Here is a 25,069-nt window from a genome sequence, read left to right as displayed (position 1 = left end):
GAAGCGTGTATCTGTAAGGTAAGAAAAGGACACTTTGTTGATGATATTGTTGTGCGTTTTACAACTTTGGCTGCATGCCCACCTGTTAGAAAAAATCTTGGCAACAGATCTAAAGCAAAAGCCTGTATTCATCACTCTCCTTTTCTAATACAGTTACGTAGAGTAGTTAAAGCAGATTGTGTCAAAGTATGAAGCCAGAAAGTTGTGATTTTCAAGAAACACAAATGAGCTTCCAACCTCAATTTATCTATGTTGCTAAAAAAGCAACTGTTAAAATAATTACTAGACCCATAGTTGGTAAGTTGCCTAATTTCGGTGTGACTAATCCTCTGTATTTTATAGCCTACATTTATAGTTGGATTTTAACATCTATATGCCAATTTGTGTCATTAAGACTTGGGAACTGATGGATTTCCATTTGCAGACCTGCACAGTCAAAGATATACTTTTTTTTTTCTTAACATTGCAAGACTTTTCTCCACCTCTTTTCTGGGGGAAATATTGCACTATTTTACTTCATGTATCTACAAAAGTGTCACTTTTTTTAACCAACTTTGTAGATTTTACTTTACTTTGCTACATCGAAGACATGATGCTCAGGTGTAAATAATAAACCTAGTGGTAGCTGTCCTACTGGGACACTTCGATAGAAAGAAGCCATTGTTGGTGTTATTACAAACACCTGTGTTTTTCCTGCTACGACACGTCAAAATATCTGCTGTGAGAAGGGCCTAAGGAATATTTTCCACTGTGCTGCTACTGCTACTTTGCTTTCTTTCCCCACTATTTAGAAGGAAAGTGTTTTACATATTTGCTCAGTCATGTTAAAAAAAAAAAAAAAAAAAAGCTGCTCAGAGCGCAAACAATCATCGCTGCCTCTCCTAAGATGAAGTACTTCATAAGTGACGCTGGGTGTCGCTCCAGAGCGTCTAATATCGCTCCCGTGCGCTTATTCCGCAGCTATCACCCCCCTCTGCCTGTCTCGTAGTGTGTGTGTGTGTGTGTGTGTGTGTGTGTGTGTGTGTGTGTGTGTGTGTGTGTGTGTGTGTGCGCGCGCGCGTGCGTGTGCGCGTGCGTGCGTGTGCGTGTGTCGGATAGAAAGTCAGCCTGGTTTCCAGCTGAGTGCTTGCTCTCTCACAGTGAGCGTGTTCGTGTGTGTGTGTGTGTGTTGTCATTATTATCCACTCTGCTCCTAGCTCAGAATGGCCAGATTCACTCAGACTGAAACAAGAAGGCAGCACCATCCACAGCAGCTCCAACCCGCTTACTCCAGCCTGGTTTTCACCGGACCGGGGGCACCACCGAGCCAACAACCACTACTACTTATCCCACATCAGCACCAGTATCCTCAGATCACATTTCCGAAACCCATGAACGGGTCAGAACCCATTTCAATTCACCCGGAGAGCGGCAACATGAAAGACCAAGATGCCATTAAGCTGTTTATCGGGCAGATACCGCGGAACTTGGAAGAAAAAGACCTGAAACCCCTGTTTGAACAGTTTGGGAAAATCCACGAACTGACAGTTCTCAAGGACCGATACACCGGCATGCACAAAGGTAACGTGTCGCCCCTCATATGGCTGCGAGGCCCATGTAAAGATTCAAAATTGCTTATTATTTCCTGTAGCATACCCTTTGAACTCCTTTGTGTTGAAATAGAAACGCGAAATTGCTTTTTTATTTAGGCTTTTTTTTTTTATTTTATTTTATTTTTTACATTTGATCATGTTTATTCATTGTTTATTTTTTTTATTATTATCCATATATTAGTCTACTATTGTAAACAATTAATCATGTGCATCATAGCCTACTTTCATCTAACATTCATGAGGTTTGTTATTTTGTCCCAGTTATGAGTGCTTTGCTCATAAAGTTCTTCGTGATCTAATATTTTAGAGCATTTGTATTTCCATTTTGATAATTCCACATATTTCTTTATTACACGGACAAGCAAAATGGGAGATTTACTAATATTAGGAGCGCTTGCAGTATCGCGAATGATAGGGTGACAAACTGTGTTGGCCATGTTCTGTAGGCTATTTTATTGCTGTTTCCTTAACACGCTCTTAAGTGGGGCAGAGGCGCTCGGAAAGGATGCATTTTTAAAGAGCCTTCCCTTGCCAGCCAGTACCGTCTTTTCGCGGAGGGCGGCATCATTTATTCATCCCGTACGCTTTCTTTTAACATCTCCCCATGTGCGAATGGGGCTGCGTGCAAACCCGACACAGTGAAATCAGTTCAATACAAATGTCTCCAAAGGGCGCAAGAACTGTCGCAAGATGACGGTCGTCGCCAGGGAGAGTGATGCTGCGCTGCCTGTGCTGAAATGGAAGGCTGAGGGAGGCGGGAGGGTGTACATCCACTCAGCTCACTGCACACAGTGACAACTTCCACCTTCCGTAATGAAGTTAGTTATCAAGGATGTGCGGTGGTAGATCACTGCCTGGGTGGGAATACCATTTCACAATACGTGACCCCCCCCCCTCATAGTCGATGCACGCAGTGTAGACGTCATCATCACCATCATCATCATCATCATTAACGACTAACTTTCATTTTGTTGATGACGTTTGTTTTTGCACTCAGCCAGGTTGGACATTTTAACCTCTTGAGAGGGCTGTATATTGCTAAAGCAATCACAGTGACATTTACGCTTCCATGATAATAATGACTGTGACCAGTATCAGAATTATTATTTCCATTGTAATCATAAGTTTTAACATAGCCTATACAACACCACATTCATGATTCAAAGAGAGAAAAACCAACACTGTCCAACACTATTCTTTTCATCTATGGTTTACTCTGTTTCTAAAACTGCCCTATAGATGTCACAGACCAATAACACATGACTATCATTTTGTCACAGTACTGGTAAAAATAAAAGCCTCTTTCCAAATTCAATTCCCCCCCTTTTGCATTCCCCATTTCGCACTTGTTTATGTGTGAGGGATGTTAGTACAGGAGATAAGCCTTTGATTGCAGTGACATTTAGAAACGACAATTGACAATCTGTGACAGTAATGTTAATGCCATTTGCAAACATTGCAAACAATGTCTTCTATGACATATCGAATCACCATCAAAAGATATGTAATGTGCTACCACAACAAAGGTTGTCTGCATGTCACAAAGCCCTTGTATTAAGGCTGTGTCAAAAATAGACTAATATTTGTTTTGTTTTTTGCCCTATATATTCATTGATATGACTGACATTCTGGAATTGATTGCAGTTTTAGAAGACAGTATTGCAACAATAAGGAATACCTTGAAATAAGATGATATTAAAGTTAAGGAAATAAAAAGAACATTTTTTTTGAATGTATAGATTTTTATTTTTGATGTGCATGTTCATGTTGCAATTAGCTGGTGATCTATAAAATAGTGTGCAAAATCTCTGTGATCACATTTGGATGAAAAAAATGTTATGTTTAGGTTTATGAAGGTTTCATGTACCATTAGATTATGCTATCATAGTTTATATTAGCAACATATTTCATGAAGCCTCATGCTAGATGGCTAACGCTCTTAATTGTCAGTATGTGGAAGGGAAGACATTTCTTCAGTGTAGCACTCATTTGGCATTCATCAGTATGTGGTTGTGTGGTCATGTTTGTGCATACATATACTAAAATAGCATTGCCCTGTGTTGCATAATGATTGCAGTATTTAGCTCTTTTTTAAACAACTTTGTTTGCAGTATTTAGCTCTTGAGTGATTGCCCGCCTGATCATGGTGACAGGGAAACAACAATTTAGGCTGTTAGACGTATTTCCAAAGACAGAAAATAGAGCTTTGATAGCTCTGTGTATAATTTAAATGAAATACTGTATACATGGCACAATTACAGCTATGGCATACATTCAGTAGTTTAGTATTAGCAGTAGCATTAGCACTGCTAATACTAAATATAGTGAATTATTTGCTCACCTATTAAGAGTTTTTTACATTTGAAAAGTTTTTTTGTCTGTTTTCTTGTATTATCATAATAACTATCAGCAATTATTATAATTGTAGATATACATTACACCACTTATGCCCTGGTTGTTAAACAACTGAAAGAAAATTGTTTTATGAAATTTGTAAATTATGTTTGTATTCAGTGAAATTATTTCTTTCTCAGGTCTCCCCTGTTCGTTTGAAATGCAAAACTCAAATTCTGAAGAGCTGTGGAACGAAGTGAAATCCAACGTTTTATAAAAGTGTGTAACACAATCCTGTGAACTTGTATCTATTGCGTATGTATTGCATTGTATGTCAATCACAAGTTTTTTTGCCACTTAATAAACAGTCAAAAATCCAAAACGTTAGCTTGTTTAAATGCAAGTAGATAAAGTTGTCTCTCTGATCTGAGTAAAACTTATTGACGCTTAATCTTAAATGTTCTTCTCATAGTAAATCGGTTTATGTTTATTCATTAATTTACACACAACAAATTAATTTAAGTACTGTTCAGTCATTACGTTTTAGGGCCATTTCATTAGGCTTAAAATGTAATGAATCCAGGCTACAAAATTAACAATACATAATCAAACCCTAATATGTCAATGATCTCTGATGAGGATATTTTATAGTTAATCATATTATTAAGCAGAAAAAGGATTATGAGTATGGATCCTGATGGAAACTCTGGAACAGCATCCTCAAAGAGCCACAATCAGACTGACAAATACATTGATGGACAGAGGAATAAGCACACACGCATTATTGTCATCATTCTAAGTGTCGTGCATTTGTAGTCACTGCACTTATTCTGTCATTTTGATTTTCATTTCATCCACATTGCGCTTTGTGTGTTGATTATTTTTCTCTTTTCTTATGCAACTGTTTTTCCCCCCCCCTTGGTAATCCATGAGGGAAAACATGGAATTAGTTTGTAAAGCGTGATAATAATGCATGGCCATAATAACTTGACTCAAGAGGATTAGCAAATGTGCATTGTCTGAAGCAGCAGTCTCTTGGGTGATCAGCTGGTTGCCTCCCTAAACAGTGGCTGCCTCCGCCAATTAAAAATTCAGTCTAGTCTGGCTCTTCAAATGATTAATTCTGCACACGCTGCCGATGGCCTGCCAATTATTGTCGCCCAATTGGTATTAATAGGTAGAGGATTTCCTGATGTTGAATTTATCACACACTGTGAAAACTTCTCCCTTTGGCTCTAATTAGCTTCCACTTATAGCACATGCAAAACACACACTTGCACGTCTATGCACATGCATATATGCAGAACCGAGGCTTTAATCTGTACACTTATTTTAGCCTGCTGTTTGTCTAGTATTTTTTGTTCATTTTTGTGTGCAAAAGTGGACGTATACATGCACAGCACTCTGAGCAATGCTATATCTGTTTCCGTGGAGATTTTTGTTGAATTGCTCTGTTTGTCTGGACAGATTTTATCCCATGAGTTTGATTGAGATTGACTAATCTTCCCACGTGCGGTGAAGTATCATAAGCTCAAACGAGATGAGGAAAAGGAAGATCTTTTTTTTTCTTTTCTGCAGGTGTGATTCAGCACAGCAAGCAGACAGACAGACAGACAAAACAATCCCTACACTGCTTCAGTCTGCTGGCCAATTCAGCCCGGGTATCAATATTAGGCTAGTGTCGGGTGTCATTGTGTTAATGCATTTATAAATGGACCAGAGATATTACTGTAGACGCCAGCCAAGCAGAAGCACATTAAATCACAGAATAATCTAATGAAATATGTATTCAAGTTTGTATTTCTTTTTTCTCCCTCAGAGCTAGTCTGATGGATAACGTTCCTCTGTGGGTTGCCCTCCCAATAAAAAAAAAAAAAGAGAAAATGAAGGAAACAGATGTAGTTGAGACATCAAACCAAAATGATATGGTATTAATATGAGACTGCAGTTTTCCTATGTGAGCTGGTAGCTGAAAGACAGTAGCATTGATGAAACTAAGCTCTGGTTTGTTGAAGCGTCTCTCTCCTCTTTGACATGATGGAAGTGAGAGTGCATCTACACGTCTCCATATTGCGTGTGCCTTATGGAAAGTGTCAAAGATCACGGTGCTGCTGTAGGACAGCATTCCCCCTGGGGAAACAGATGGGATAAATTCACTTACAGACTATAAACAGAGCTGTAGAAGTGACATGGACGGCACATACACAACACTCTCTGTGATGATCAGATTACTGATTTAACAGACATCGGCAGAGCTTAGGCTTTGTGCCAGTATAACCGTTGTGTGGTTGTTAATGACATTAAAGAGTTTCATAAAAGGAGGAATTTATTCCATGTGTGAACACAGAGACACAAGAAAAACACCTTGCAGTTCTGTGCAGTGGTTCGATTGAACAAATCTAGAATAAAATCTTCTGTCAGGGCTAGTGAGCGAAGGCCACTGAGCCAAGCTAATGCAGTAACAACACTTGCTTCGCAATCTTTAAACGTCTGTAAATATTGTAATAAGCAACAGGGCTTTCCTCATAAAAGATGCAGCAGCTCAACTGCTACTGACAGGCGCTATGGGCCTTGACTTCAGGATGAGGAGAGCTGCCTTCCTCTCTCTGTTCCTCGTTTTCTGTTGGTTTTCCAAGGAGATTGACAATCTCAAATGCCGACAAGGCTACGCTCTGCTGCAGGTTAGTGTCCACACAACAAACTCACCTGGCTGTTATTCCGTCTCCGTTTCTTACCCCTTAATCCCCACCCGAGAGATCCTTTTAAATGGATTGATTTCCTACACTAATGCAACATTCATTACGGCTTGTAGTATATTATATTTTCAGTATGTTAGAAGTGCCATTATTCCATGACCTTTCTTGAATTTGTTTGCTCTTAATAGGTGCCTGGAGCAGGGACAGATCTGGAAAGATGTACTGTGAGGTCTAAGGGAAAACATGGACCAATTTCATCACTAAGACACTTGTTAATGAAACCATACACTACATCTGTATTTCATTAAATTTACTAAATTAAGCTCTGTGGGGGGTTTGTTTTAGATTGTGGACGGTGTCATGTCTGGAGGCATGATAATAATGGCAGGGGTGTTGAGGGTTTAAGACACTTTGAAAGGTTTCACATCACTTGGCTACCTGGAAGTAAATCCATTTGTTATTCTGTCTTGGTGTTTGCTTATGCTTCTCAGAGTTGGTTGACACACATTTTTTGGTGATCTGATTGTTCCTGTGATATAATGTTGTAAATGTATCCTGAAATACGTTCCAAAAGGGACCCATAATGTTTGAAAAAGGAATTTTACTATACATTTATTCTAGAAATATCATCGATATATTTGATACAACAAGGGATGAGGTACATTTGAATGTACTAAAATATTAAATATATAATAATTTAAATTATAGATTATAATAAATTATATATAAATTATATAAATGCATTAAAACTTCTTTCTGCATTTGTGGCTCTGCTAAAAGTCTTTTCACATTTTACAATGAGGATTTAGGGTTGAATTTTTTTTGGTGTGTTTAAGGTCACATTTCTCTTCTAAAGGTAGATTCTGTAGAGACGTTCCGCCATCTTGTTGATGCACAAAGGTCACAGCTATTTCCTTAGTCTAAATAGAGGGATAGAAGCCTATCTATTTTGTATGGGTAGCTTAGCAGAGAGTGCCATTGGGGCGGAGGAGGGGTTATAAAGGCACAGAGGAAAAAAAGGAGGGAGGAGGGGGTTGGCGCTTTCTGTTAGAATAGCATGAGGTCTTTAATGTTGTGTTTGAGCCTGGCTGGGCACAGATTCATTTTAGATGGAAAATGAAATAACAAGGGAGAGGGGAGAAAGGAGATTTTAATGCAATGTTTTGTGATAATCCCTCTCCATTTTGGAATGGTTCAGGAGAACTCATGCGATAAAGCCTTGTACAAGCCTGGAAAATAATAAGTTATTTGTCTTGCCTTATAGTACTGTGCCCTTGGAGGGCTTGCTAACCCCCATGTTTTGGCCAAAAAACAATCACAGATTAGTCAAGCTGTCACATCTCTCTGATTGCCAAATGGTTGAGCCCTTGATGCCGGTGTGAATGAACAATGCATAAATGTCGTACATGTATCTGCCTGGGAGTGCACGCAAACACAAAGCTCTGTGGAAATGACTTAGCCCTGTCACACGACTGGACAGGGAGGATGGCACATGTATGCAGCGGGGCCCACAAGGCAAAGGACAGACAGACACATAGCACAGAACAATGGATGAATGGACAGATGGATAAGTGGAGGGAGAAAAGATGAAGTGTTTGTCAGAGATGCAGAAACATATAGTTGCTTTTATCCCAAGGCAGTGGGAGAGTAGAGTGATGGCTCAGCTTGGGACATGGAGGATCTGACAGGTTGGACACCGGAGGGCGGGGTGGAGGACGAGGAGGAGCAGAGGCCAAGTTTGGCAGATGTATAAAATAATCACTTGGAACCTGTTAACAGGAGAAAATCCCTCCCGTAACACTAGTAATACTTACTGCTGCTAGTGCAAATACTATGACTTTTGCCACTGGTCTTAGAGGCAATTTACTATTTAATGGCTATTATATTATATATAATTATTATTATATTTATATTATATTTGCTGTAACAGCAGATTAAAAGATGCTACAATTGACAACATGGATAATACCTCCCTCGCTGGTAATTACGACATGGTAAACAGCACTATCAGCATCGAGACCCTTTTCCTACAGATATCAAGCAATCCTCAACTTGTGATGAAGACACATTTTAGATTAGAAAATGTCTATGATTGCTCAGGTCTGTGAGGGATGTGTGAAGATACATGCTGCTCAGCACGGTTAAAAATAGACATTCTGTGGTATTTCCGAAAATAGGTTAAGCTGCCATCGCTGCACTGCTGGCATGACATCACTGATTGCCTGCCAGCCTCCCCCAAAAGACTGCTCCCATACTGTGCTGAAAAGGAGAGAGAGAATGAGGGAGAGACAGAGGGAGCATCTGTGGGCGACTGTATGCCCCCCCTCATTTCCAGCGTAGTCAGCCCCCCTCCTTACACCCCATTCCCTTCCATCACGCAGCCATCTCTCCCCTCACTCCTTCCATCTATCTTTCCCGCTGAAGCGGCGACGCTGTAGCTAACAGTCTCTGTGCTTTATCGCCAGAGACACAAACTGGTCAGGCGCTTTGTACTGGAGATGTATCGCATCCACATTTTTTTTTTGTGTGTGATACAAGCAAAATGTGTGCCAAATAGTGCAGAACACACAGATGAAAGATAGAATTTGTGTTCCTTTTTTGATGATCAAATGTGGTTGAATGAGCAGTGTACGCAGACTTTATATGAGTTCCAACATGGCACCCGTTCTGTGGTTCACTGTTCAACCGTAGATCTGGCTTAATTAAAAAAGACTACTCAAATTAATTAATGGCTGATGGGCTCTCATATCTGTATCATCTGCTTTTGGGTTCCTTTCATAGCTCTTTCTTTGCCATTCTTTTGATCTATAGATAGATAGATAGATAGATAGTATTTCTGGGATCCTCCGGGCTGAATGTGGTTACTAGGAAATATACGTCAATGCAATTAACACCCTGGTGCCTGCTTGTTAGTCAGACCATTAGTGTCAATTATTACTCTTCTCCAGCTCAGTGGTGACATGAGATAAAGAAAAAAGAAAAGAAAGCTGGGACAGGTACACAAAGTCGTATATTCTGACATGCATACTTTTATAGTAAGAAGTAGGAAGCAGAGTACTCATTGCAAAATTGGTTCATAAAGACCGGTGCAAGTAATGTTTCCTCTCAAGCTGGCCTGTGTAGCAGTACAACAAAGAAGAATGCATGTGTGTTGTCTTAGGGACTGTTCGTTTTTTATTCAAGGGGCTACCGGAGGAGTTTTGGGATCTTTAGTCAAAATAGACTTGACCCTCCCTTCGCCAGCAATAACTTTTTCTATGACCCTCCAAAATGATTGGCAAAAGAGGCATGACCCTCCCCAACAATTTATTGATGCCTTCTGTTCTGTGATACTGCGCTCCAGTCGCAACATTACACCAGAAACCTCAACAAAACACATGCATAGTAGCTCAAAACCACTTTCATCCAGTGCTAATGAATATAACGTAAAGGACTCTGCCTTTTTGTTTAACTCGCTGGCAATATTTTCATCAATCAGTTAATAATTAAATTTAATATATAGTTTGAACAAGTTAGGCGGGCTGGATTAAAAAGCCTAACGGCGTACATGGCCCGTGGGCCGTAGTTTGCCCCTGTCTGGGTCAGACACATCTGCTAGTGATGGGGGGCCGAGACTGAGAGCTACATGGAAAGATATGCACCAGACAAGCCACTTGTTTTCATGAATACAAAAGTTGGGTGACCCCCCCTTACCCTAGACTAAAAAATGTTGGGTGACCCTCCCCTCAACAAAGAATAAAAAGACATGACCCTCCTGTATTTTCCTCCTGTGGTCCATTCCATAAATACCGAACGGTCCCTTAGCCGGGTCGTGTTTTTTCCTCCTCCTCACATGTCTTTCTTCCTCATTCCTCTTTCAATCACTCCATCCGAGCAACCTCTGGGTCCTTTGAAGCGCTGTCTTTAAAGGTATCTTTCAATTAGTAAAATCAAAGTGACTGAAAACCTGACCCGTGTCTTTGTCTGCATCTGTCATCTATGATTGTGGCTTTGCTATGATCAATTGATCCGTCTCAAAGGTTTAAATGCCTTTCACCTTTCAAAAGAGGACAAGCATTGTAGGTAATATAGCATCAAATATGTCAATCAGGTACGTTAAATGAAGACTTTGCACCAGTGGAAGTATAGTGCACTGTGTTGTACCATATACAGCAGCAGGAAATGGGTGTGAGCCAAGTGAAAGTGATTTTATTATTTCCTTTTGTCTGGTCTTGTTTGTTTTTCCAAGAGGTTGTTACAGTACATGAAAAGCAGGAAATGCAGTTTTCTGACTTTGACTTGGGGGGGGGGGTTGTCTCAGAGAAACTTGATTATTGATTTCTGTGTAAATCCCCTGGCCTAGAATTGGCTGGGGGAGGGAGGCAGCGACGACGGGCTGGAGAGACGGGACTTGGCAGGTAAACTCTTGTTGCCCTCCCAGAAGTAACACGGCAGAGGCAATAAGTGAACCTACACATTATTTACAGCTCTGTGAAACTCCATCCATTAACAATGTCAATTAGCTTGCTCATCAGGGATGCAGGCCACTAGATGTATTTATAGATTGTCAATGGGCCCTGGCTCTAATAGCAGAAGAGGGATGAAGTACAGAGATAGTTTACAGAAGCCAAGGCGTATACTTTAAAGACTACAGTATGGTGGAGGATGCCAAAGCCATATCCTAGATGTTAGTAAGAGTTCCGGCCAACTTGGGAATGGACGGCCGGTAGCAATCTGTCACGTCACTGAACTTTATCAGGAACTAGTTGGAACTGTATCACTGTTTTCAGCCTTCCTAATGCTACTACGCCTACAGCATAGAGCCCTGTGTCAGCTTTTGAGAGAAATACTCTACAGTTGGATTATGTATGAACCACTTGTGCCTTGAGAGAACTATTTAACCTCAGAGATACACAATAGATTGTGTGTGTGAAGGTGTCAAAATCTATCTCTTTTCATTGTTATGATGGCTTCTTTGCTTAGTAATGATCCCGAAATACACACAGTGCCTTTCAGAAATAATTTATTGCATTTGTCGCACTCGTTAGGCAATGCACGCCACACCATGAGACGTGCTTGTATATGTTCTGTATATGCACACTTTTACACACACGCACACAGGCAGTTCTCCGGGATCTGCGCCTATGGATCTGTTTGACTGCTGCTTGGAGGCTAGTGTAGTCTATGTGAGCGAGTAGCAACAAATCAATGGCTGAGGTCTCCTACTCAGGGGTCAGAGAGGATACGAGGGAGGGTCCGGGGACTATTTCTTGCCTTCATGATGGACATCGATGCATCCTCCCCCAGCCATTGCTCAAGGTGAAGGGATGATGGGAGGGATAGTAAAAGGAGAAAGGGAGGAGGACTTGGAGCTGGATGTAGCAGAGATGAAGGGATGGAGTGATTGATAAAGGAGTGATGGAAGACTATAGTCAGCTTCAGGATCATGAGATGGTGACTGAGCACAGGCGCTGGCTCCCTTTAAGGTGGCTGTCTGACTTAATTAAGGTTTACAGGTTACGCTAGGCTACTGCTTATATTACAGTGCTCATTACAAGCCCATTAGGCCTGGGCAGAGAAAATATTGTTGTCAGAACAATGAGTGAGAGCATTTTGGAAAGTCCCTGCCAACTCCATGCTCCACCTCTTCTTTATTATACCTCTCTGTCTGTCCTCCCTCAATCTGTTCTCCTTCTCCCTGAACATTGGCATGATTGTTTGAGTGTGTGAACAGACCGGGATCTTTTTTTTCAAAGGTGAGGGAGTGATTATGTGAGTTAAAAGCTTCTCCGAGACCAAACTGATTACCCCCCTCACGGTCAATCTGCGCCACTGAGCCTCCTGCCTCCCTGGCTGGCAATGATTCAGGTCATAATCACATTGTATCAGTGCTGATGATGTGTGTTTCAGCTTCCGACCCCTCTGAAAGGCTATCAGTTCCCCCGGAGCCCCACATGGCAGTAAATGAAGTAAGCAAGTAATCTACCCACAGTGATAGCATTTTCCAAAGAGTGCAAATGATGTGTGAGGGAGCAGGTGAGACCGGCGCCAGGACTGACTTGGTTTCTGCTACCTTCACACTTTCTGGCCAAGGAAATGCCACATTGAGAGCAAGTTCACACTTTTTCATAACACTGGGGCAGTTTGGCTCCTCTGGGGCAAGGAGATGGAGAAAAGGGAGCAAAGAGGCAGAGTGAAAAGAGAGACGTTGTGGTTTAAACCAACCCAGTCTCCTTGGAATTGCATTCATATTTAACAGTTTTGCAGTACACGATTTATGCCCAATGCTAATGTAGAAGTAGGATGTGCATATTGAGCTCCTGCAGCTGACGTCACAGCCTGTAGCTGTCAGTTGCTATAGTGGCAGGCACAAATGAATCTCTTCATGGTCCTACTAGAATATAAATATCTTTAACATCTGGAAAAAAAACTGCACAAGAAGTACCAAACCCTGAGTTTGTTATGGGGATGGATAACGAACGAAACAAACAAAATGATAATTGTTTAAAGTTAGCAGCCCATGAAGGTCAAAGAGCTTTGCAGTGAATATTTTAATAAATGAATGCCTTTCAGATTTCAAACAAATAAGAGCCAGCACTTTGTACTGTGAGGTTACTAGTACAACAAATACATTTATTTCACACAATATGGCCTGTATCATTTCTTATTTTTAATAATGATTTTTTTAAAGTATTTATTAATTAGTTACATGAAATAACAATTTATTTGGTCAAAAACAACTTTGCATAAACTCTAAATGGCATACACTGCTGATTTATCAAATACTACTTAAGCCTGGCCCTTTTCGCTTAATGGCAAGACAGAAACTAAATTGCATACATTTAAAGTGTAGTTGTTACATTGTAAGTATCTATTTTGTTTTCGATTGTAAAACGTAGTTATATGTAATATGTATTTTAGCCTAGGCAATAAAGTGTATTCAAATTCAACATTCTTGCCAATAAAGCTATTAGCCAATCAGATGAGACCTGCGTACGAGGGTCGCGAGCGCGAGAAACTTCCGGTGTGGAGAGACAACTTTACTTAAAGCCAAACCATGAACAAACCCCGTAAATGTTGATAAACTAGTGTTATTTTCCATCGCAAATATGTCAAGTAAGATACTACTTTGTTGCTACTTCATAGCTATGTGCTTAGGAGGACCTGTTTACCAAACTATGTCGTGTTAAAGCTTGTCGAAGTTGGTAAGTCATGACAAGAAATCAATTATTATAACATTTTGCCATTAGCTAGCCATGCTAAAGGTTATCTAAGCTAATAGAGTAGTATTTGGCTAGGGAGCGGTGCAGCTAGCTAACTCCTAGGGCGTTGATGCAATGCCTATTATGCAACTGCTGTTGTATGTGTGCAAATGCTCAGAAAAGTTAAAAGTTAGCTGGTAATCTTGGAAGTTTTGTCAAACATATCTTTGCACTAGTTCTTATTTACAAAAAAAAAAATGGAATACTGTTTTTTTTTCTCTTTATTTCTTACGTTCTTTAGTTTAATTTGGGGACATTTATATGAATGAAGTAGTGTAGTGTTTATTGTGAAAGTTAATTATACTAAAGGTTTTTGTATTGATTGATATATATATTTCTACCAAGAGAATTGATTTTATGCTTATATTCCTAGTCCTGTAAGGTAATTTATGAATCATAGTAAGTTCTTTCATCAGCGTTTGGGTTTTTGTTTGTGTGAGAAAGAGGGTGACAGTGGAACTTAATAGGTGCAGTGTGTTCACATCTGTGTTATTTGTGTGTTCATATTTGTTGCTGAATGCATGTACATTTGTGTGTGAAGGTCTAGTGTTTATATGTATTTGAATTGGTTGTAAACTAACTTCAAACATGATATTTTTTCATAGAATACATACTGTATACTCTTAGTATCTAATATGGAATTGGGACACAGTCAGTATGTTAATTGAATAAGTGTGCCAGAAACAAATGCCTAGACACGGTAAGAAGATCAGCTGTGTGTGTAGATTTTATCAACAGGACCTGTAAACCCGACAAAACAATTTGCAGAATATCCTTCTGTACTGCGCACCCACACACTTTTGGTAATAGAGAGCCTGAGCCACGGTGAATGTAAATGGCTGCTGTCGCCACAGATATACAGTATCTCCTTTCTACTCACTCTCTCTCTCTTCCAAGTAAGACTTTTTAATTACATGCCAATTCAACACAGTGGATATGGAGAGACTCAGTCCTATTTCCCAGTACACACCGCGCACACTTAAAAATATATCATTAAGAAGTAGGATACGAGACTAGGAGAAGGAAAAGGGAGTAAGGAGGAGGAGGAATTTCTTCTCTTTGGAGCTGAAATTGATGTGTGAGATAAGGCTGTTTTAGGTTTCTATCAGATGATGCAGAGGATCATCGCCTCACAATGGGAAGGCTTCCCCCATTGCTTTGTCAGCAGGCTCCGATTACAGTGGCTTTTTGTTGTGTTTCAAACTATTTCATCATGCTCCCCCCCCTCACACTTTTGCACTTGGTATGCAATGCAGCACTGGCAATTTGTACGTGTTTGGATTCCAATTATGGAGTTGTTAAAGCTTTTTCGCCTGTGGCCTGCAAATTCTTATTAAGCCATACATTAAAGAGCACAGAATCACATTTAAATGGAGTTCATGTTTCCCTTTTGTTTGCTAGTGTTGTGGTTGTTATTAATTTATTCTCAATGCCCTATGCATTACACATTAACAAATAAACCGCGTTTGTGATTATAATGCAAAATACTTGTTTCTTATTCAGAGATGGGGCCAGCATTTGTCAAGTAAACCAACAACAAGCCCAGAGAGAGTGAAAAAAAGAGAGAAAAACAACCACCAAAATGGATCCACTCCCTCCTATTACCCTTAACCATTTGAGAAACAAACAAACAAACAAACCCAAAACAACAGTGACATTTCCGCAGTCATGGTAATTCTTTACAAGCTGACGCAGAAAAGAGAAAGGGAATTAGACAGCACTGTGAGTGATTGAATGATTTGCGTGGTGTGCCATCGGAAATCATTAGGTTAGGGGCGCTGGGACAAGGGAGGCTATGGGGAGGGCTGCACCGTGACACCAGTGCTACAGTCAGCCACCTCAAAGGTCACCACCCTGGACAGACTCCATCACTATCTGTCTTTCTCATACTGAAAAGCATGGCGGGGTGCAGATTGACTGTCCCAAACAAAAGGAGGAGCTTCATAAAATAGAACAGAAAGAATTTAATGGGATTTAGGCAAGAGTGGTCAAATACTTTCTGTATATAGGCAGGTGTGCAGGCACACACGCACATGTGTTGACAAACACCTTAGACTTAGAGCAGCAAGGCAAAACAGGTTACAGGTCAATCAATGGATCAATGACTGACATGGCATTTTAACCCTTCTTTTTGATGCAGTCCTGCAGAGGTTACAGTGTAGACCTAGCCAGTGCAAGGGTCACTGAAATGGCAAAAAAGATGTACATAGCCTACACAGGCACATGACAAAAATGGATAGTGAATGCTTTAGATGATTAAAAGTGATCTCGTATGCAACAACAAAAAAACGAATTGGAATATTGTCCGTGTAAAGACACTTAATACATCACCACCCACTGAATACATTTGGCTGTTGAAATGAGATCCAAAATGCAGTGGCTTCTAATAAACCATCTACAGAGTGGCAGAAATATGATGCATGGTAACCCATATGAACCTTATTAATAGAACACAAGCAAATCTATTTATTCAGACAGTCAGGGGGAAAATGATTGCCTCAATACTCCATCTGGTTTCTCTCCATCTCACGTCCTCCCTGCCTCTGCTCTTCTGATCTTTATGTATTCAGTGATTTTGACAGATGTGTGTGTGCACGCATGGCAGCATTCACCCTGGAGAGTTTTAACACCACGTCCTGTCCTGCCTTCTTCTCTGTCAGTGTCTACCTCCTACCTCCATCTGTATACTGATCTCATGCCTTCTTCTCTCCTTTTCTACCCCCCAATACTCTCCTGCAGTTCTGTTTCTTTTGTCTCGGCTGCTGTCACAAGCATTCAGGGTGGGGGTGCTGGCCAGGCTGCTAGGAGCTCTTGACAGGACATGGCACTAGGGATGGGGAGGCTGGACAGGCCTGGCAATTCAACCAAAGAATTCTCAGCTCATCTCCTACTTTTTTGTTGTTTTGTTTTTTCTCCTCTCCCCTTGCCCCTAGAAAAAATTGTCCACATATAGCCTGGTCTATTGCACGGTTGCCTGTTTTCATTAACTTGCTCTGTTTATTTCAAGAAAGGTTTGCAAGGAGCTTTGTGTTCTCACTGACTCATGAAACCACAGATCATGAGTTCTGGTTTACAGATTTGGTTTCTTAATTGTGTTAATTACTCAGTGTCTGGACATGAGAACTCGTTCTCTTCTCTTTGTAATTGTATCACTGTCCTAATATTCTTTGTTGTTATTTCTTTTAAACTGCTGCATCATTTTGTAATGTTTTGAATGTTTTTTGTTTCTTTCATTTTTATTTTAAGTTATGCATGTATGTCATTCTAATGAAGTTTATATGTGGTGTGCCTCTGTTGCAGGTTGTGCATTCCTCACCTACTGCGCCCGAGAGTCGGCCATCAAAGCCCAGAACGCCCTCCATGAACAGAAAACACTGCCAGGGGTAAGTGTCTGTCTCCCCTCCTCTTCTCACTCCCTCTCTTTTCTCTCTACGGTGGTCAGCCATGCCATCTGCACCCGGTTGCACACCAGCCGGCATTCTCCTTGTATAGTCCCAGAGATGAAAAACACTTTGGAAAGCAATTCAATCAATAGCTCAGCCTTTTGAAGGCCCGGTTTCAACTTTTCCATGTGTCTGGTCGCCAGGGGATATTGCCAGCATTGATCAGACCACTCTGCCTCACACTTTTTAAGCAATAGCATAGAGTGACTATAGAGAGATTTTTTTTGATGAAGAGAACTATTATATGTGAATTGGTGCTCATGAAATTTGAATTCACTTGCAATTTCATTTTATCCATATATTCATTGTTTTGTTGTTTAAGCATTTATGTGTGTGTGGGTATGTACACCTGTGCAGAGCTGTATCTTTGGTGTGGAAAGACTGTTAGAAATAGATAGAAAGATGGAGGGGTGGGTTGATGTGGCTCCCCACAGAGGCAGCGTGCCTTAACATGATCAAATTAAGCCTGCACCAGGGAGAAACATCAGTAAAGATCCCCTCCCCAAAAGGCACATGTTTCAGTTAAACGTGCAAATGCCACTACCACAAACTTTTAAAACATAAAACTCATAAAATGTTTTATGGTGGCTTTCTTGAAAAACACGTTGTTTCGTTTATCTTGCAAATTAGCCAAGCGCGAGGCTGGAGGGCGTTATTCTCATCCGTTTTCCTCTGCATTTGAATAATAAGACGGAAGAGTAACACTGTGTTCAGTGATGTGTTATAAAAGGATTCTCTGATTCTTTTACTGTTTTTTGTCCAAAGTCTGGCTTTCCAGTAAGTTTCTCTCACGCCTCATTGTCATTAATAACACCCCCCCCCCCGTCCGTAAGGGTTGACCTACCACTGGGATTAAATGGTTGATGTGGCTGAATGTGTAAATGAGAGGCATGCAGGCGCAGACAGAGACGCTAACAAGTCTGATGCTCTTGCTTGCACCCCTTCCTTCCCTTAATGTGTTCTGAGAGAAGAGCAGAAACCATCTGGGCTTTGAAAGGTTTAACAATCATCCAAATGGAGTGCTGTAAACAATATTACTATAAACAGCATCACTCAATGTCAACACAAACAATTACATGTAATGATTGTACAGCCATGATACATAGAGTATGTACAGAATTAGAAAACACCTTGCATGTTGCATTTTCTACACACACGTTCAGTAACTTTGCCTGTACCACTTGTGAGAAATGAAATCCTTTTCTTGTACCTTTCAGTCCTGCCTTAGCCCTCTTGCTGACTTTTCCTCTACCCCACCCTGCATCCCCCTGTCTCCCCTGTCTCCCATTGCTCCTCTGCTGCTGCTCTTCCTGAGACAGAGCGTGTCATAGAAATGTAACAGGCAGACGTTGATGAGTGTCAGGCCTCACAGACGAGGCTGCTCTGCTGTTCCCTTCCCTTCAACTTCACTCACACACTCAAACACCAGCGGTCCAAGGACATCGAGTCTGTGCTATAATACTGCATCCACACACAGAGCAAGCAGCTACAACACTAGCTACACACAAATACAGTAGCATGCCAGTTTCCCTAAACATCCTAAAGATCCTGTTCACCTATTGATGAACCAACTGCTGGGGAGAGATTTATTCACAAAAACAAATACATTTAAAGAATGATAATCATCTACAATATTACAAAAGAAAATATACAACTCATTTTACAATAAATGGCATGCTGCATTGTGTTGTGTGTGTGTTTCTGTATGTGCAGAAATGTGTGTTTGTGCATTTGACTGCCTCCGATCGCCTCTCCTGTCCTTCTCTCTTGTGCCTCCCTGCTCCTAAATCTTTTGTGATATGACCCCTGTTGCTTCACTGCTTGATGGTAAGTAGATATGCCAGTTGTTTGTTTGCAAAATCCTGCTTGATATGCAGTTTGCCAGGAGCTATGCTGTAATTAATGTAAACTAGGACTTCTCCAGAGATGAGCTATGAGTTATTTATGTCTGCGTTTTGTCATTAACCCTGGCATTGCTGCTCTCTTGCAGGAGGGCTGGGACCGTTGTGGTTACCTGGTGACCTGGTTACCTGTTATTTGAAATGTTCTGAATATTAATGTCGAAACACAAAAACCCTGCTGGAATTTACTTGTTGCAAATGAGTAGGACAATGAATGAACATTGTACTACCTAACAAGATATTCTATATCTCATGAAGGGCCCTCTGCTTGAATACTGAGCAAAAACAAGCCCACAGCATGCACACACTTGAGTTTCATGAGATGGAGTGTTAGAATGTTGTTAGAATGCTAAGTCTTCAGCTGGAAGGCCTGGGTTCACACCCTGTGTCACCTGCAATCCCTGACCTCTACAAGAGAAAATATTTCAAATATTCTAAAGTTATAACCCATACGATTTCAGTCATGGTTGATTTGGCATCACCTGTGGTTACTGTTGGTAACAGAACGTTTGTTTTAAAATCCAGTATCATCATTAGTATCATTTCAAAATAACAATTAGGACAGGAAACACGTCTTGAGTGTCTACTCTTGTTACAGCGCACCCAAATAAAGTGTGGGCTGAGAGGATTCATGTTTACACTAAAGAACATAGTCAACTGTGTTATCCACCGTGGTAGTACTGAACTCATGATCGAATGTTGTTTCTTTCGTTGTCTGCGTAACTTCTGGTATGTGCATAGATTGTTTTCTTTGATTTGCTTGTGTGAGTGTATGCACTTTTAATAAAAAAAACAAAAAAGCTGTACAAACCACTATATAGAGAAGCAATTACAGGACGCTGACACATTGGATTTATATCGAATAACATTTGTTTTGATAATTAAAATCTTAAAGATTATAACTTTAACAATTGAATTTTAAGTTGTAACATGATTGTTCAAAATACCGTATGTTTGCATGCACTCAGATGCTAGCACACACAACCCAGTGTCCCTCTTATTATCAGAAAGAAGTGCTTGTGTTCTTGGATGTTATTATCCGTGTCCCCCCGTTACATACTACCTAATGGAAGTGTACTGGACTGGAATATAGATTCCTGCGGTGAAGTGTGATGGGAACCTTGGGGACACGAGTGCCTGACATAAGTTTGGCCAGCGGATAGGAGAAACTCTGACAGTTTACCAGGTGTGTATTGCTTGGCTCTATTAGCTGTGTATGTTTGTGCGTATGTGGTAAGCTGGCTTTGCATTGCAGCCAGCCGTTTGTAGATACAGATAGCAGTGTATAAAGGTGGGAAGAAAAACATGTGCACATGGCAGCCTGCCACAATCACGCACCGCCCACGACAGTGAGGCTCGTATCTTTCATGTGTGTGCTGTTTCGTGCTTGTTTGCTGCTGATAGAGATGCACTACCTTTTATATTACATAACCCTATGACTGCTTCTGTGTGTATAAATATGCGTGCATGTGTAACTGTAAAACCCCCAAATATGTTTTTTTTTCTCTTACCAAGTAAAGTCTGAGCATCTTCCGATGACCTGGACACTTATTATTCCTTTATGACATAATTTGTTGTTAAAAAAACACACAACAGTAACACAGTGCCGGTTAAGGCCCAGTGGCTGTTTCTACAGCAGTTGGTGCGTGTGTGTGCTTTGTGAGTGTCACATCTCTCTACACAAGTCTGCAGGAGATTAACTCCACCCAGCTCAGCATCATGACAAAATCCTGCATCCTTCACACTATCCGCCACCATATCCCCCTCTCTCTGCTCAAACTCTCTGTCCTCTCACTGCCACTCCTCAAATCCAGCAGATCCAAGAAATAATCTCAATCGCTGCAGCAAGTCTGTTTGCTATAGCACACAACAACATGCCACCCTCCCCTTTTTGTCATGCTAGCATTGTGTACAACAGTGATTGTCTTGGAGAGGCAACGGTGAAAATGTGTTTGCTGCATGCATTTACTCTGAGTATTAGTACAGCTCGACCTGGGGGGAGTGTAAGAGGCTGGCAGTGATTCAGGAGGCAGGTTTATGGAAATAGCACCCGCATTAAAAACCCAATGAGAGCAGGGAGAAGATTATGCTCCGGCACACACATGTGGGCTCCTGCAATGTCAACACTCTAAGTAGATCCCCTCCCTCTCAATTGCCTCCGTCTCCCTCTGTCTTCATTTCTGTCTTTCCCGCTCTCTTACTCTCACGCTGTGCCCTGTGCTGCACACATACCTGTTTGTCTGCTGTGTGAGTGCACGTGGATTCCTGTATCGTTGTATACATGTGCGTGCATGCATTGACGCGTGTTTGTATGTGTGATTGTGCGTATGGGCCAGTGCTCAGCTTATCCATAATAGAATGTATGACAAGCGAGGAGCAGAGCAGGGCTCTGTTGCGGACAGTAGCCAACCTTGTGCTTTAGAAATGAGGCTGCCGTGTGATGGAGCCGTTCCTTGAAACGCTGCAAACCTCCTAGCCTTCCATTGGGCTTTGCACATGAACATAACATATATACCTATTCTTTTGCGTGCATGCTATCCACCTGTTTATCAACTACAGCCAAGCTCACTCGTGTTCCAGCCTAGATGCTGCAAAGGTTGAATAATTCACTGCTACTTCTGTGAAGGTTGGCGGAGTATGAGTGTGGTGTATTGTATGATTGTGTGTGTGTGTGTACTGCATGTGCCTGTGTTGAGTGGGCAGGGGTGGGGGTGAGAGTGGAGCGGACTGGTCAGCATGAAGCCAATCGGTGCTGGCAGGATTGGAGGCCTTGTAGTCAGGGAGAGGGGACTCGTTAGAATAAAGCCTTTGGCTAACAAGTGTGCGTGTTCTCAGGAAGAAGATCATAGTGGAGTGGAAGTTGAAACAGGCATACTCAAGGTCTTCTCTTCTTTAAATATTTTTTCTGCTTTATGATTTAACAGGGATATGTGTTGTGAATTTATCATTTTGAGTTTGAAGTAAAATACTATTGCAGCTTTACTGCCCATACTTTATTTGGGTTTATGGCTCTTGTAAGATCTCTGTGCCTCTGTAATAGAGATGTAACGATTACCGGTGTAACGGTAAACCATGGTAAAAATGTTGACGATAACAATTACCTTTTTTCATTTAAAATATCATTATTATCACGGTGGATTACCACAGTGTGGAAACCGCATGTTCCCAGCTTCATCCGAGTCTCCTGAAGTTGCCGCGCGGGCGCACTGCGTAGCCTACAGTGCGTTTCTTGAAGTTGGAATCATGAAGGAGGAGATGACGGCGCTCAGGACATTTATCAGCCTTGTAAAAAAGGCCATAGTAACACTTGCTCTCTCTCCTGAGATGATGTGACGAGAGTCATCGCTTTGATCTCCTGCCAATCACTCGCGCTCAGACAGGAGAAGGGGACAGAACAGCAGCTGTAAACTGACTTTTTTTCTTCATCATTCCTTTTCCGTTTTCGGACTTGTTGAAGTGATGTGTATAGCCCAGAACGCAAGTTAAAACTATTCTGTAGCTTGTTAAACAGTCATGGGTTTTACTGTCTCATTATCTGTGTAAACATTAAAGCTACGTTTATTCATATTTCAATAAGTGTTCTGCTACGATGTGGATAAGTTTAGCCGTGTTACGACAAGACATTTATTTAGAGTGAGAGAGATATATTATCGCCTTGATAATATTGCTGTTGCTGTGTTTCTTATTGCATAGCTGATAGATGTGCAGATTGTTTAATATTACAATATTGCAATCGCCAGTAAACAGACTAGCGCGGTGGAGCCACGTGCTTAGCTATTAAAGGTGTATTACACTGTTTAGATCGTTATGGATATGTGTGCTGTAATAGATGTGGCTTATTCTCAGTTTGGGTTACTGAGTAATATGTTACATTTATGTTAATTATTACAGAGAAATTAATGTAATTCTTAGTATTGTTTCTTGTTATACAGACCCTTTCCAAAAAATTAGAATATCATGGAAAAGTTTATTTATTTCCATAATTCCATTCAAAACGTTAAACTTCCATAGATTATAGATTCAGGGCCCACAACTTAAACGATTTCAAGTATTTAGTTGTTTATTTGTACATAATTTGGGCTTCCAGCTCATAAAACCCACGAAAACAGGATTTCAAAAAATTAGAATACTGTGAAGAAATCAGCCCAAATTTTACAGGGCATGAATGTTTTAAACTGAGTGTCACACACTACTCATCTACTAAACTCAAAGCACCTGCACAGGTTTTCCCAGGTGTCATTACATTGCTTCACTTTGGTTCAATTGTCTCAGTTAGGATCAATATGGGGAAAACTGCAGACTTGACAACTGGCCAGAAGACCATCATTGATACCCTCCATAGGATGGGTAAGCCACAAAAGTTCATAGCTAAGGAGGCTGGTTGTTCACAGAGTGCTGTGTCCAAGCATATCAATGGAAAGTCTAGTGGAAGGGCAAAATGTGGCAGGAGAAGATGCACCAGCAGAAGAGCTGACCATGGGCTTCAGCGGATTATCAAACAGAGAAGATTCATGAATCTGGCAGAGATCCAGAAAGAGTGGAATGAGGCGGGAGTCACAGCTTCAAAAACCACCACATTCAGACGCATCCGGGAGATGGGCTACAACTGTCGGGTTCCTCGGGTCAAACCGCTTCTGAGCCTGAGCCAACGTAGGAAGCGTCTCAACTGGGCCAAGGAGAAGGACTGGACTGTTGGCCAGTGGTCCAAGGTCCTCTTTTCCGATGAAAGTAAAGTGTGCCTTTCATTCGGGAATCAAGGGCCAAGGGTTTGGAGGAAGACGGGTGAGGAACAGAACCCAAGCTGCTTGAGGTCCAGTGTGAAATATCCACAGTCAGTCATGATTTGGGGTGCAATGTCCAGTGCAGGTGTTGGTAAACTCTGCTTTCTTAAATCCAAGGTCACCGCATCAGTCTACCAGAATGTTTTAGAGGACTTCATGATTCCTTCTGCTGAGGATCTGTATGGAGATGCACATTTCATCTTCCAGCAGGACCTGGCCCCTGCCCATACCGCCAGAAGCACCAAAACCTGGTTTGATGCCCATGCCATCACAGTGCTTGACTGGCCAGCCAACTCGCCAGACCTAAACCCCATTGAGAATCTATGGGGTATTATCAAGAGGAAAATGAGGGGCACCAGACCCAAAAACAAAGAAGAGCTGACAGCAAGCATCAAGGAAATCTGGGCTTCCATAACTCCCAGGCAATGCCACAGGCTGATTGCCTCAATGCCACGGTGCATCGAGGCAGTGATTAAGGCAAAGGGATTCCCTACCAAGTATTGAAGATTGACGTATCGTTTTGAAAGTACCATATTTTGATTGCTTTGATGTGATCCTAATTTCTTTTTTTTCTGCAAAAACTGAGCAGTAAATGTTGATTTCTTCACAGTATTCTAATTTTTTGAAATCCTGTTTTTGTGGGTTTTATGAGCTGGAAGCCCAAATTATGTACAAATAAACAACTAAATACTTGAAATCGTTTAAGTTGTGGGCCCTGAATCTATAATCTATGGAAGTTTAACGTTTTGAATGGAATTATGGAAATAAATAAACTTTTCCATGATATTCTAATTTTTTGGAAAGGGTCTGTATGCTGGTGGCTATAACATTTAGTTTTGGTAAATAATGTTCATAGTAAGTCAGATGCTTATTAATGTGCATTATTATTTGTTTATATTTCAGAACCACATCCAACTTCACATGTAACGTCAAATACAACTTCATAGTTAACTTCATGATGGAGTTGTAAATAAATCTTCCTGGATCTCAAAGTCAGACATCTCTGGTTCAAGTTCTTACCGGACACCCTACGGTGGGCCGGTGTTTCAGTAGCCAGTTTTCAATAGTTTTTACAAGCCTA

At 41.0% G+C, this 25,069-nt stretch overlaps 1 protein-coding gene across 18 annotated transcripts in view; it reads left to right on the top strand.

The window, feature by feature from the left end:
* The first annotated feature begins 1,114 nt into the window (after positions 1-1,114).
* Positions 1,115-25,069, top strand: part of celf5a (cugbp, Elav-like family member 5a) — a 197,729-nt gene continuing 173,774 nt past the window's right edge. For 13 of the 18 annotated variants that reach the window (XM_036007214.1, XM_036007212.1, XM_031318220.2 and 10 more), the window contains exons 1-2: positions 1,116-1,560; positions 17,164-17,246. In XM_036007214.1, coding sequence (XP_035863107.1) covers positions 1,203-1,560; positions 17,164-17,246 — 441 coding nt within the window. In that variant the 5' untranslated portion in view covers positions 1,116-1,202. Of the gene's footprint in view, positions 1,561-17,163; positions 17,247-25,069 lie in introns of all 18 variants that reach the window. The other 5 variants (XM_036007208.1, XM_031318221.2, XM_031318219.2 and 2 more) reach the window with 2 other exon arrangements.

This window comes from Sander lucioperca, chromosome 11 (assembly GCF_008315115.2).
Source record: "Sander lucioperca isolate FBNREF2018 chromosome 11, SLUC_FBN_1.2, whole genome shotgun sequence".
Classification (NCBI taxonomy): domain Eukaryota; kingdom Metazoa; phylum Chordata; class Actinopteri; order Perciformes; family Percidae; genus Sander; species Sander lucioperca.
This window is presented reverse-complemented; position numbering and strand designations above follow the sequence as displayed.